The sequence below is a fragment of the Mus musculus genome, chromosome 16, assembly GCF_000001635.26.
Source record: "Mus musculus strain C57BL/6J chromosome 16, GRCm38.p6 C57BL/6J".
NCBI lineage: Eukaryota > Metazoa > Chordata > Mammalia > Rodentia > Muridae > Mus > Mus musculus.
The window spans coordinates 17,857,580-17,871,455 of NC_000082.6; the positions used below are offsets into that span (position 1 = coordinate 17,857,580).

Here is a 13,876-nt window from a genome sequence, read left to right on the forward strand (position 1 = left end):
ATAACTGAAGTTTATCTTGAAATGGCCCTCTGGCCACTTGCCTCTTAGGTCACCATGATCCTGTTATTCTGACACCATGGTCAGAATGACAGCTATGCCACTGTCAGGAGGCAGCAGGTGCCTGGCAGTGAACACTCACCATTGTTTGGACCCAAAGGACTGTGCTTCCTTCTAGAGAAGGGGAGACACCTGGCTACCCTTTCAAGCTTCCACCCCTCCAGCATGGAGAGAGCACATGGTACAGCTTTCGGAAGGAGCACAGTGAGGACTCTGGAACATTCCTCTTCCCTAAACACGAGCCCCTCAAATACTGAGCCTTTAAGTTGGCTTCCACTTTTCTGTCTCCTCTAGATGAGCAGGGCCTAGAGCTCAGAAGGCAGGCTCTGGGCAGGTGGCCTGAGATATGCCTGCCAATGCCCTGAGCCTATCAGTGTGCTATCCACATGCACTTGGAAGCCTAAGGTTTCTGAAAGGGAAGCAGAGGTGAGAGTCCTCCCTTTCTCAGAAGGCACTCCCACCTGCCTGTGTGCCCTTCTTATGCCCAGAGCCCCACATGGAGCGGCCCCTTACGATGCAGGCTAGCATACTCTAGCCACAGCCACCAAGTGTGGCTGTATTCACAGGGAAATCAACAGGGCCCTGTCCTCCTCCTTTCATAAGTCCCCAACTTCCATCTTGATGCCAAACTCTACCTGTTCCTACTGATGGGGACTGCCTTCCTCAAGTGTGGTCTGCCAGTGAGTGCTCAGCAGTGAATAGACTCTGAACCCCAGGACTCACTTGCGCTGGTCTTTCCAGCCGAAGCTCCGCTCTGGCTGGTCCCATTCCTGGGCTAGGACGAAGCGCAGCTCCTGGTCAGTGGAGAAGGTAGCAAGTGAGCCATTCACACGCTGACAGGTCTGTGCAGCATCCCAGTAGTTCTCTCCACTGAGGTAGACCCGGTAGCAGCTGGCTGTGCCTTCATAGTGGTGCCACCCACTTGGGCATTTCCCTAGGAAGCATGAAGAACGGAAGGGGAGTTGTCCCCCAAATTAGGATCATGATTTCAGAAGTGCAATTACATGTGCTGTGTCAACAACAGTTACACTTCAGAATCACCTTGGAGAACTAGGGCTTGTGTTTTTTTATTTACATCTTATGAATGTGGGTGTTTTACCTACATGGATCTGTATACCATGTGTATGCCATGCCTGCAGAGGCCAGAAGAGGGTGCCAGACCCCTGGTCCTGGAGTTAGAAGTTACAGATGGTTGTGAGGTACCATGTGGATGCTTGTAATCAAACCCAAGGTTCCTGGAACAGCCATCTCACCAACCCAATCCTCATGTTTAGGTTTGAAGTATGTGTGACTGACTTATTAACAAAGACACAGGACCACATCAGAGGCATGTTGACACAATACTGTATGTGAGGATGGCAAGCTGGATAGCACTACGCACTCACTGTTCATGCCTTAGGTAAACACAGTTGAATGCACGGGGACTAGGAGCCTCCTGGAAGAGACAGTACGGCTCAGTATACACAGGACACACTTCTGAGGGTAGGGATGGGGCAGCGTTTAATGCAAGTTTCTCACATCTGCTTAGACCAACAACTACAGCTCCATGCAAGGGTAGAAGCTGTGAGGTGTGTTGGGAACCTGCAGGGTGGCTAACGTGGGCACCAAGTCTCCTTTACCACTTGGGAGCTGGATACCCTTGGCAGGCCAACGCGCAGCCTCATTCGTGTCCTCTTAGCATCTTCCAGAGCTGAGTGAGGCAGCAAACTCAAGGTGGGCTAACAAACACTTTAGTGGGCATTGCCTTAGGGCAGGTCTGCAACTTACTGCTGAAGCGTACAGGCTGAGCCACGTTCACTGTGTGGAAGTGTGTGGGGTCACCTCCTCTGGCTCGCCCCTGCCGCAGATCCACAGTTTCCTTCCCATAAGGACGGGCCTCTCCAGTCACTTCTGAAAGCAAAGGAAGTATGCCATGAGCTCATTAGCAGCAGCCAAGATACAACTTGGTGGTTTGCCGGCACTGAGCTCAGTGTTGGAAGGCCTGGGGGGAGTAACATCAGAAGTCACATCTGTTCTTGTTTCTGGTGAAGCATACCTTCTATTTTCTTGCCATTATGAATAGGTTTTGTCCTTTACAGGCACTCTTTACATAGCCCTGAGTCAGCCATTCCTGCTTCCCGATCCTCAGCGCTGCCTGAATCTCTCAGGGTACCCAGAGAAGCAACGCTTCCTAAGGTCCAGGCTTGCCTTCCCCAGCCTGGGAACCTCCTGTTAGTGTGCAGGGGAAACCTACCGCACGCAGTCTTCTACCACACACCTGTCTGTGCACTGGCCTGTAGATCCCGAAGCTGTTAACCTTCAGGCCAGTGCCTCAGGGTACAAAGCACCTAGCACAGGTCCTGGTGTGCAAAAGATCTCAAAGCATGGTTGAAAGTATAAATAGGAGAATGAAGATGGGAGGAACATTCTAGCTTTACACAGAATGATCTAAACAATTTTCAGGTCATTTCTTTCCACCCACAAAGAAGAGTGACTAAACGAAGTGAGGTGACACCAGAGTCAATATGACTTCCTAGGCCCACCCCATTCTCACTCCATCTATATGAGGACAAGATGAAGCCAAACAGTAGGACAGTAGGTATGCATGGCTGCCCTCAGACAGAAAGATCAAACCAGCCTCTGGCTGGCCTGAGACTGAAGAAGCGGCAAGGGATGACCTACGAGTGCTTCCCCGACTCTATCTCTAACAGGCTGCTTCTCTCTAGATACCCAATTCTGTTAATATCCTGGGCTCTACATTATTTTTCCTTAGTAGAATATAAGCCTCTCATTATGAAACAATATTTAATGTAAAATATTTAAAGTTTAAAAGTTAAAATGTATCAACCATTATTACATCGTCTCTCTTAAGTCTCCTGTTTTTTCTATGCAAATCCTTAAAAGCCCTGGGATGAGGTCAGTGGCAGTCCAGCATGGGCAGTGAGCATGGCACCGTGAGCTCCATCTTCACATAGAAAAAAAAAGAGGGAAAAGGGGGTAGGGATGTCTGCTTACTTTTCTACTGCGGTGATAAGACGCCATGACCAAGGCAACTTGTAAAAGAAAGCATTTAATCTGGGGCTTACAGTTTCAGATGGTTAAGAGTCCACTCATGATCATCATGGCAGGGAGCATGGCAGCAGGCAGGCAAGTAGGCATGGTGCTGGAGTAGTAGATAAGAGCTCAGATCTTGAAATACAAGCCAGAAACAAAGAGGAAAAAGCTAACCAGGAAGGAGTGAGCTTTTCAAACTTCAAAGCATTCCCCCAGCATCATGCCTGCTCCAACAAGGCCACATCTCCTTATTCTATCTTTTGTACTTGGATGGAGTTCACCTTTCCTAGACTTGGGACATTTTCTGTTGTTTGTACTAAAAATATTTTCTATGCTTCTGGCATGGCCTTCCTCTCCGGCCATGCCCACAGTTTGTAGACGTGGCTTTCTCAGTGTTCCTTGCACGTGCCGTTTGTATGTGTTTAAGATCTGACTAGTGTTCTTGAGTGATGCACCACGTCTTTCCCTTGTCTTTCAGTCCTGACGTCCCGCTTGCCCGTGGTCCACTCTACCAGTGCGGCTTTCCAGTGTGCTTGCCATCTGCCTTCCTAAACTTATATTTCCTGTTATCATTTCAGTTGCTTTTTCAGTATTGCTCTTTTTGCTCTATTTTCATTCTGCACTGACTTCCCTGTCTCACTCATCTTTGTCTCCTTGAATTCACTCTTTAGTTTCTTGAAGAGTTTCATCATACTTTCAAGTTATTTGGAAATTCATCTAAGTCACTGTCACTGGGAGATTTGATTCAAGGATTGTGCATTTTAAATGACATGTGTCGTGAGGGCATTTGTGTTTTCTTTGAAAGTTTTATTGTGTGTAGGTTAGAGGACAGCCTTCAGGATTCAGTTCTTTCTTTATCCCTGGGGTCTGGGGATTAAACTCAGGCTGTCAGATTAGTGGCAAGCATTTACTTACTTGCTGAGCCATTTTGTGAACCTTCATTCTACTTGTGTTTGGGGTTGGAACCAAGAATTAGATTACTGGTTAAACTTTTATTGTGTCACCTTTCTTGAGGAAAAAGTAGGTGTAATAGGAGCTGAAGTATTGCTTTTGCTATTCTGGTGTTCAGAGTATGAAGCTCCATTGGCAGAATCTACCTGGGACAACAGTCAGAACACAGGATAAACCCTCTATGAAAACAGTCAACTACAAAGTCATCACCTTCTGAAAAAACCTACATACAAACCCTACACACACACACACACACACACACACACACACACACACACACACGAGCAACAACTCCTCCCCAAATAATCATCTCTTAAATGCTAATTCGAGACACTGTTAATACAGTATATTTATGTCACTGTGGACATGAGGGGAAAGAAAAGTAAAAAGAATGCCCCCACCCCCAACACACACAGCAAGCCTGGTGATCAGGACTGGGATGACGCAAAGCAGAGGAGACAGCAGAAGCAGAAACCGTGGCGGCAAGAAGCTCCTCGGGGGGAGCAGGAGGGAGGTTAGCAAAGGTAGACTGACACGAGGAGAAAATACACTGAGAGAACAGTCCCATCTCAGGAAGCCAAGACACAAGGCCTTGTGAATCCAGCCAGACTGTGTTCTAGCAAAAGCAAAGAGTAAGAGGAGAAATGGGGGAGGGGGAGGGGAAGGGGAAGAGGAGGGAGAGGGAGAGAAAAGAGCCCAGGACTGGTCTCCTAGAGACTGGGTATTACATAAAGAGGGAGCGTACAGGGTAGAGACAGACCCTGGAAACCTACTGGGCTGGTTGTGAATCCCCTCTAGCCTCTTGCCTTCCTTCTCAGGCTTCTTCCTACTCTTCTGCAATCCATTTTCTGCAACTGTTCTTCCCTCCCAGCTTTCTTCTGCATGATAGTGAAGTCTCAAATGGGAGGCCAAATCCCTGTGATTTTCTTCAGGTGCTGCATGCGAATGTTGCCCATATTTCTAAGCAGCTCTTGCCAGTGTCCTGTGTGCTTCTTGGAATCTGTGCAAATTCTCATGTATACTTGGTTCCCACCAAAGGCTTTCAGCTGGCTGAGCACTGTGCAGATCTGATTTTAAAGGTTTCTTTCCCACAGTCTCACAGGATTCTACTTAACAGGTTTTATCCTGTAGTACCATGACACTTAGCTCTTGGGTGGCCAAACCATCACAACAGAACTCTTCTGCTCTGTAGGGTGGCTGAAACCCAGCAAGGAGAGAGTGTTTCTCTAGGCTTCTCCATCTAACTGCCCTGTTTTCGAGTGTTTACAGAGGGCCTATGACTCTTTAAGGACTGTGCCTGAGTGTCACCTGCCATCTTCCTTGGGGAAAATGTTTCTATTGCTTGAGATAGTCTCACTCTGTAATATGGGGCTGTCTCCTCCTGAATACTGAGATTACAGGTGTTGAGCAGCCAACTGGGTCTGGGATTTCTCAGTTTTGTCAGCTTCGCAGGAGGCAGAAACCCACGCTAGGCAAGCACTCTGCCACTGAGCAATAGCCTCAACCCCTGCTTCCTCGTTTGTTTTAAGTCTTTGCCCATATTCTCCTTTAATTCCTTCAACACACATTTAAGATATTATTTTAAAGTCTGTATTTCTTATATAAAAATGACATGAGAATAAAAAGGGGACTTCCTGGGAAGAGAGGAAGGGGTAAGGACTGAAATTTATTATATTCATGCATGAAATTGCCAAAGAATAAAAATAAACATTGCCGCCAGGCAATGCCTTTGATCCAGCATTCAGGAGGCAGAGGAGGCAGAGGAGGCGGAGGCGGAGGCGGAGGCGGAGGCAGAGGAATCTCTGTAAATTTGAAGTCAGCCTAGTCTACAGAGTGAGTTCCAGAACAGTCACAGCTACACAGAGAAGCCCTGTGCTAAAAAAACAATTAACAACTTACTTACATACTTACTTAATTAAAATAAATAAAATGAACATTGCCTTAAAAAAGAAAATTGTCTGTTTTTCTACAGAGATGGGTCACGTTCTTTTGTCTGTGTAAAAGCACCCATTTCTCCCAGTCTTTGAAGACTTGCCCTGTGCTACAGAAGATAACTACTAAGCAGGGCTTGGTGGGAGTTTGAATCAATGTGAGATGACTTTTTTAAAGATCTTCTCAGATCTCTTTGTTCGTCTTGCCAGTGCTGATGTGTAAGCTTTTCCTGATTTCCACATGCACTACTGTATGTATGTATGTATGTATGTATGTATGTATGTATGTATGTATGTGAGTACACTGTTGCTCTCTTCAGACACACCAGAAGAGGGCATCGGATCCCATTACAGATGGTTGTGAGCCACAATGTGGTTGCTGGGAATTGAACTCAGAACCTCTGGAAGAGCAGTCTTAACTGCTGAGCCATCTCTCCAGCCCTTCACACACAGTACTTTTAAATGTATTAATCTCCCTTCTGAAAGACTCCCTCAGGCAACAGGTCTCTACTTCCTAATGTGACCCTTTAACATAGTTCCTCATGTTGTGGTAATCCCAACCATAACATTTGTTGTTGTTGTTGTTGTTTTTTTTTTTTTTTTCCGAAACAGGGTTTCTCTGTGTATCCCTGGCTGTCCTGGAACTCACTTTGTAGACCAGGCTGGCCTCGAACTCAGAAATCCGCCTGCCTCTGCCTCCCGAGTGCTGGGATTAAAGGTGTGCACCACTACTGCTTGGCCCCAGACCCCTGCAGGTGTGCAGGCCCTTTCATTTTCAAAATATCTGCACTCAACTCTGCATCGCACCTTCCCATCTGCCAGTTTACATCATCAGGAGAAACTGGCAGCAATTTCTCAGGGAGCCCTATCCAGCTAGGGACACTTCACACAAGGCTGGAGGTGGACACTAGGAACCATGTGGAGTAAACATAAGTAAAAACAATATTGAGCTAGGCACACTTGTGCACACCTTTAGTTCCAGCACTCAGGAGGCAGAGGCAGGTGGATCTCTGTGAGTCCAGGGTTAGCCTAGTGTACATAGCCCATCTGCCCCCTCCCTACATAGAGACCTTGTTTCAACATGTATACACAAATGTATCCCAGTGAAAAACTTAAGAGTCAGGTCAGATTGGTCTAAACTATGTAGCCAAGGCTAGCCTTAACCTTTGATCCTCTTATGTCTATCTTCCCAGTGTTGGGACTCCAAGCATGTATAACCATACCTAGTTCATACAATGCTGGGATCAAACAAAGTCTACCAACTCAGTTGTGCTTCTAGTCCTTTCTGCTTGTTTGTTTTTGAGACAAGGTCTTGCTATGTAGTCCAGGAAAGCTCTGAACTGACAATCCTGCTTCAGCTTCCCAGGAGCAGAGCCTGGGTACGTAACCATCACAGCAGCTCAGCACAGTCTCGTCCTAATCTTGGGAGATGTACATTTCCAAGTCTTTCTCAGAGGTAGACAGTCTCTTTGTCCAGCCTGTCGTTGCTTTGGAATGTTTCTGTGGCAGAGTGAGGACTTAGAATTTCCTAGACTGCCATTTTGTTAAGTCAGAATATATATGCATATGTATATATGTATAGCTTTTTGTTTTTGAGACAAGAGTTTCTCTGTGTAACCCTGGCTGCCCTGGCCTCAAACTCAGAGATCTACCTGCCTCTGCCTCCCAAACGCTGGGATTAAAGATGTGTGCCACCACTATCCTGCCAGAATGTATTTTTAAAGTTTTCTTTTACTCCTTGAATTAAGATATCAATAACTGGTTATCTCCACTGCAGGGTTACTGCAAGCTATGCTTTTTTCTAAGTCCCTGAATGCTCTATGTATCCTGTTATACAACAGGATATCCTGAATTTAACCACTGTTTCACACACTGCAGTTACCTCAGGTAATCACGTTCTGACTCTCCTGGCTTAGAATGCTGTGTCAAGTCTGTTAATCATCCATAGAGTCCCGAAGTAGTGATTGTTTTTCATGGTTAAGAGGAAGATAGTCTAGGTAAGCCAGACTGTGGGAACTTGAATGAGGCACAGCTTTTTAGCTGAGAGCATTCTATTATGGCTATTCCTATGACACACCTGTTTATCTCTAGATAAGACTCTTCTGATCTTGTCTGAGATATTCCTTCTTAATTCTTCCCTATGTGTGCCCAAGTGGCTCCAAATTCTAATAGAAAGAGAATGCAATCAGCTCTTCAACAAGTAAAAAGGACCAGATGAATCTCAGCTTGAAGCCACTTTACAGGCTCAGCCACCAATGCTTTCAATTCTTGGTGTGCACTGTAGCCGTTAATTGCTGCATACTGTATTGCTCCCTCACATCTTCATCCCAAATAGTCCTTTCAGGTACCTGTCTCCTACCTGTCTGCTATGGACTTGGTATTACCACTGGATTGCACAGGACTAGAAAATACACCTATGACGTTTTGGTGGGAGGAGTCAGCTGTGCAGTGTGGACAAAGAAGGGTGTGGTGCTGAGACTCTCACCAGTCCTAACTCGTTTCCCTGCCAGGGCCTGTCGCCTCTTAATTTTCAGGAACCCTGCAGGGCAAAGTGCATTTCTCATTGCTCTTCTCGGGAGGTCCATGCTGCAGCTGCTCTGTTAGGTTAAGTCAGCTCGCACTCTACTCCTATTGCAGTTCTTTAAAAATTATGGGCACATGTCTATAGTTCCAACACTTGGACCTAAGGCAGGAGGATGTTGTGAGCCTAAAAGTCTCATAAGACTTTTGAAACCGGTCTGAGCAACATAACTTTGTCTCCTCAAATATCTACATCAGCATCCCAAAGAATGAAAGCTATAAGCATAAGTGAAATATAATAACGAACAAAAGTTCACCTGATGAGCTCAACTCACACCACCTGCTCCTCCCCGTGTCTGTTCCTGATTTCCCATCAGGTAAGGACCCATCAGGGAAGGACCAAGAGTAACTCTGGAGGAGCCATCTGCCACTGAGCCATAAGTCTCGTGCAGCGCGCCTGTGCTTTCTTCAGCGCACCTCATCCGCTAAAGCACAGAATGACCCACAACTGTTTGCAGTTTTCTGTCAACTTACTCTTGTCTACTGACGTATATGTTGATACTTATACCTAACACCATTCTCTGTCATTGGCACAAAACATTTTATCATGTGATCATGTGAGTTGTTTTCTAAGATATTAGTAAAAGAAATGCTAAAAGAATTTCTCCAAATTCTCCCAAATAAGAACCCTAGATCGGGGCTGGTGAGATGGCTCAGTGGGTAAGAGCACCCGATTGCTCTTCCGAAGGTCCAGAGTTCAAATCCCAGCAACCACATGGTGGCTCACAACCATCCCTAATGAAATCTGATGCCCTCTTCTGGAGTGTCTGAAGACAGCTACAGTGTACTTACATATAATCAATAAATAAATCTTAAAAAAAAAAAAAAAAAGAACCCTAGATCATGAGAATGGCCTGATATGGAAGACATTACTTGTTTTCTAAAGCAGGTGGTCCATTATCCACCTTACCCAAACAACAGTGAGAGTCCGGAGCCATCACATCTCCAACACCTAGTTTTACAGACAACTTAATTTCTGCCAACCTCAGGTATGTAAGCAACATCTTACCCAGCCTTTAGAGTACGAACTTGTGTAGCTCTGTGTTTAACTGTAACTTGATTGTGTAAATGAGGACGGCAGAAGCCAATCGCTGGGGGAAGATATAGAGACAGGTTTTCCAGGTCCCAGGAGAAAAAGGAGGAGGCGACATAGAGGAAGGGCTTTCCAGCCAGGCTGTGGAGCCAAGATAGACATCATGCAGACTGGGAGCTATGAGATCTGGTGGTGGCCTCCACCACAGAATGAATTCTAATATAGAATAGCTGGAGAGCTGGTAAGATGGCTCAGTGGGTAAGAGCACCCGACTGCTCTTCCGAAGGTCTAGAGTTCAAATCCCAGCAACCACATGGTGGCTCACAACCATCCATAACAAGATCTGACTCCCTCTTCTGGTGTGTCTGAAGACACCTACAGTGTACTTACATATAATAATAAATAAATCTTTAAAAAAAAAAAGAATAGCTGATGAGGACAATAGATTCCATGCCTAGCGGTTGCGACAACTAGCTGATTTTAAATATTGTCTGGTGTTTTCCATTCATGGCTACTCAGGTGGGGGGGGGGGGGGAAGCAAGCACAGCCGTGGAGCAGTCACTGGTGGTTGGGCAGAGATGGTCAGTGCAGAGTGATCGCAGCTCCCGGAAAAGAGTTAGCTAGCCATGGGAGCTGAATGAGGCCGGGGTGGTTAATAGAGGCTAGTGAAGAGCCTCGAGAGGTGGAGAGACCACAGGTGGAGCTCTTCAGAAGAAGCAAGCGTGGATTTTGAAATTACCCGGAACAGTAACTAGTAACTTTTCTGAGAAATAGCTATACCTTAGGAATTGTGGTCTTTTTGGCACAGACTCTTAGTGGGACGTGGCAGTTGCTGATTTGGCTAATAAATCCTAGGGATGTGCCTATTTTTGAACCTCACAAGTGCTGGGATATAACCTTAGCCCACAATCTGGGGATCAAACTTGAGGTCTCAAGCTTGTACGGCAAACTTTATCAACTGAGTCATCTCCCTGGCTTCCATGTTTTCATTTTACAGCTAATATTTTCAATTTTTTATTAGTGTCAGTTTGTTTGTTTCTTCAAGACAGTGGTTCTCTGTGTAGCCCTGGCTGTCCTAGAATTCACTCTAAACTAGAATGGCCTTGAACTCAGAGATCTGCCTACTTCTGCCTCCCAAGTGTAAGAATTAAAGGAATGTGCCACGACTGTCCAGCTTTTTCTAATGTCTTTTAATACAGGGAAGATTAAAAATAAATCTAGCAAAACCAGCTGTTTTTAAGATATTTTAACCTTCTTATCAAAGTTGATATTCACTTAGACTGTCTTTAAATTTTTTTCTTTAAACAGTTATTTTTCTGTGTTTTGAGTTAGGGATCCAATTTCATTTTGTTTACAATTGTCACAACCCTGTGATACAACTCTGTCATATGTCTTGTGTCTATCTGTAGTTGCTCTTTACCCCTTCAGAGTGATCTAAAGAGATGCCTCCTCACACTTAGACTTGAAGTCCCATTTCCACAGAGCCTTCTGGCACTGCTTACTCTAGAGAACAGACACTCCCAAAGTTGGAAGCAAAGCAACAGGAGTCAAGTGGACACCTCTGCCTTCTGTTTCACCTCCATAGCCAACCCTGACTGCTGTGGAGGCAGGTTGTCTCCTTCCCACTGAGCCATCTTGTTTGCTTCAGCTCCCTGAGTACTAGGATTGCAGTCACGAGCCACTATGGACAGTTATTATTATTAAAGTTAAAAAAGCAAAAAACTAGAAAAAGGGTAACAAAGTTTCAGCCGCTATTAAGGAAGTAAGATAAGCTATCGTATTATTCCTGTGTGTTTTCATAACTTAAATTTCCCAGAAATAAGAATCATTCTGCTCCCATGTAGCCTGTGACCTGGCAGCCCTCTACAAGTACAAACACAGAGACAAGGCCAAGGCAGGTGAGCCCTACTGTGGCTCAGTCCTCAATCCTCCAGACACACCATGCCTACATGTTATGCTCAGAGCTGGGAAAGGCTACTCCACTGCATTAGACTTCTAAAAAGTACAGCAATCCACAACAGCGAGGAACCGAACCCTCCTCTGTGCCAGGCCACAGGACCTGAAAGGGAAGTCAGACCTAGTCTCAGCTTTGAGCGAGCGTCTCTGGGAGAGCAAGCACAGCACTGCTACCACGGCTTGCACAGTCAGTGGCAGCATCTCTGAAGCGCTGCATAACTTAATGTACAGGCAGAAGGCATTTTCAGAGCAGCAATAAGCTTATTTCATTTGAAGGAAACCAAGAACCATTTGATCATTCACAAAATTCTCCAAAAGGCCATCCCTGCAGGCCTCATTCTCTCAACAGCCTTATGGAGGGAGGCCTCCAGTGTGGCCTCACTGGTCCTCACCAGTATTTGGTGCCAAGTGCTGGGAAGTCTACTCTCTCTCAGCTGACCCAAGGAACAAGTCAGAGAGGGATGGTTCTAGAGGGCCATCCCTGGTTCTAGAGGGTTCTGACCAAGCTACCATTAGATCTTTGAGGATGGAAGGTCAGGATGTGGACTCTGCCCTACCTGCTATACCGTCCAGCAGACCATCTCTTTATCAGAAATGAGACATCACTCTGGTGCCAAGCCTCAAGTCCTAGACTCAAGCAATTTCCAGCCTGAGCCTTCTAAATAGCTGAGACCACAGGTACGGCACTTGGCTCAACTCTGCATCTTATTTTGGAACCCCCTCAAAGAACTGTGCAAAGCTTATCTGTTAATTCCTATTACATACCTTTCCTTGTGTGAGGGGGGAGGGGTAGGGGGAGGGGCATGGAGAGGTAGGAGGATGGCAGCAAGTGAACCTCTGAGTTCAAGGCCAGCCTGGTCTACAGAGCAAGTTCTGAGACAGCCAGGACTACACAGAGAAACTCTATTTTAGTGAAACAAACAAACAAACAAACCGTGCAGGCTGACCCAGGTTGTGCCACCCTTGGCCTCTAGGAGCTACAGCATACCTTTTCTACCTCAGTCTAGGACCCATCCAATGAGAGAAAGACCACAAGGTTAGGGGGCCCATCCAGGGAGAGAAAAGTCTTCATATTCTTAGAGCTTGTGATCTTGAGGGAGAAATGCAAAATGGGCCCCTTAACAGTGGGAATTACCCAGCTGTTCTAGATGTGCTAAGAGGACAGATCAGGTGATTCAGCCAGAGGAACGGAGGGACATTTTCACTGTGGCAGCTGGCATTTGAGACAAGTCTTGAAGGAAGGCTTGCTGATCCAGGCAGGGACAGTACAAAGAAATTCCAAGAAAACCAGGACACATGCATGGAGGAATTACCAGGATGGACATAGGAAGCACATGAGCTGATACAGACAGCAGTGGCATAAAAGCTTGGCAAGGAAGAGTTATGCCAGATAGTAAAGGGTTCTCAATGCCCTTTACTCCGGGCCAGTTCTAGGTTCCTTTTTTCTTAAAAGAAAAAAAAAAAAAAAGCAAAACAGTTTCTCACTATGTAGACCAGGTTGGTCTCAAACTCCGAGATTTGCCTGTTTCTGCTTCCCAGGTCCTGGGATCAAAGGTCTGCACCACCACACACAGCTTAAGATTGTGATTCTTGTGTTGTAGCATGACTAATCAAATTGGCAGAATTGGTATTCTAAAGGACTTATTAATTAATAGATTTACTTAGAAGACACTGAGTTCCCCACGTGAAAATTAGCCAAAGTACCCCCAAGAAAAGCAGTATGCTAACAGGCTTGTTAGAGATATGAGAATTTAGGATGCTAGGATATAAATGTCTCTTCAGCAGGACCGAGTAGCCCTTAGGTTGTCACTGCCATGACAAAAGAGACAGCATAACTTAGTAACAACCATCCATTCTGTCCCGATTTGCATACTGAAGACTTACCTCTAGGGGCTGGAGAGAGGCTCAGGGATTAAGAGCACTTTCCAGTGTCCATCCATGTTAGGCAGCTCACAATTGCCTATAATTCTAGCTCCAAGAGATCAATTCCCTCTTCCATGATCCCCATGCACACACACACACAAATAAATAAAATAAATCTAGGGAAAAAGAAATAGACCTCTAGCAGCCAATTCTGGGGGCGAGTACAAAGCTAAAGTGTAATAAAGTGGAGAAGACTAATCATTAGATGCCGACTACTGAGTTCCTCAAGTACTGCTGTGCCGCCGACTTGCCCAGCATGATCTCACTTGTCTCCTCAACAAAATGTGCTACTGTGATGGGCTGTCACTCTTAACCGCCTGATGTCATCTATATCTCTGGGTAATGTTGCTTGATTGTTTGCCCCACCTCGTGGTTTTAGAGGAAACTGAGAATGCAAACTGGACCCACATGG

The 13,876-nt window shown here is 45.7% G+C and overlaps 1 protein-coding gene across 2 annotated transcripts in view; it reads right to left on the minus strand.

The window, feature by feature from the left end:
- Positions 1-13,876, minus strand: part of Dgcr2 (DiGeorge syndrome critical region gene 2) — a 51,374-nt gene that overhangs the window by 17,225 nt on the left and 20,273 nt on the right. Inside the window, exons 3-4 of one of the 2 annotated variants that reach the window (NM_001109750.1) lie at positions 1,825-1,947; positions 781-991 (exon numbers count right to left, since the gene is read on the minus strand). In NM_001109750.1, the coding sequence (NP_001103220.1) occupies positions 781-991; positions 1,825-1,947 (334 nt within the window). Of the gene's footprint in view, positions 1-780; positions 1,001-1,824; positions 1,948-13,876 lie in introns of both variants that reach the window. The other variant, NM_010048.3, reaches the window with a different exon arrangement.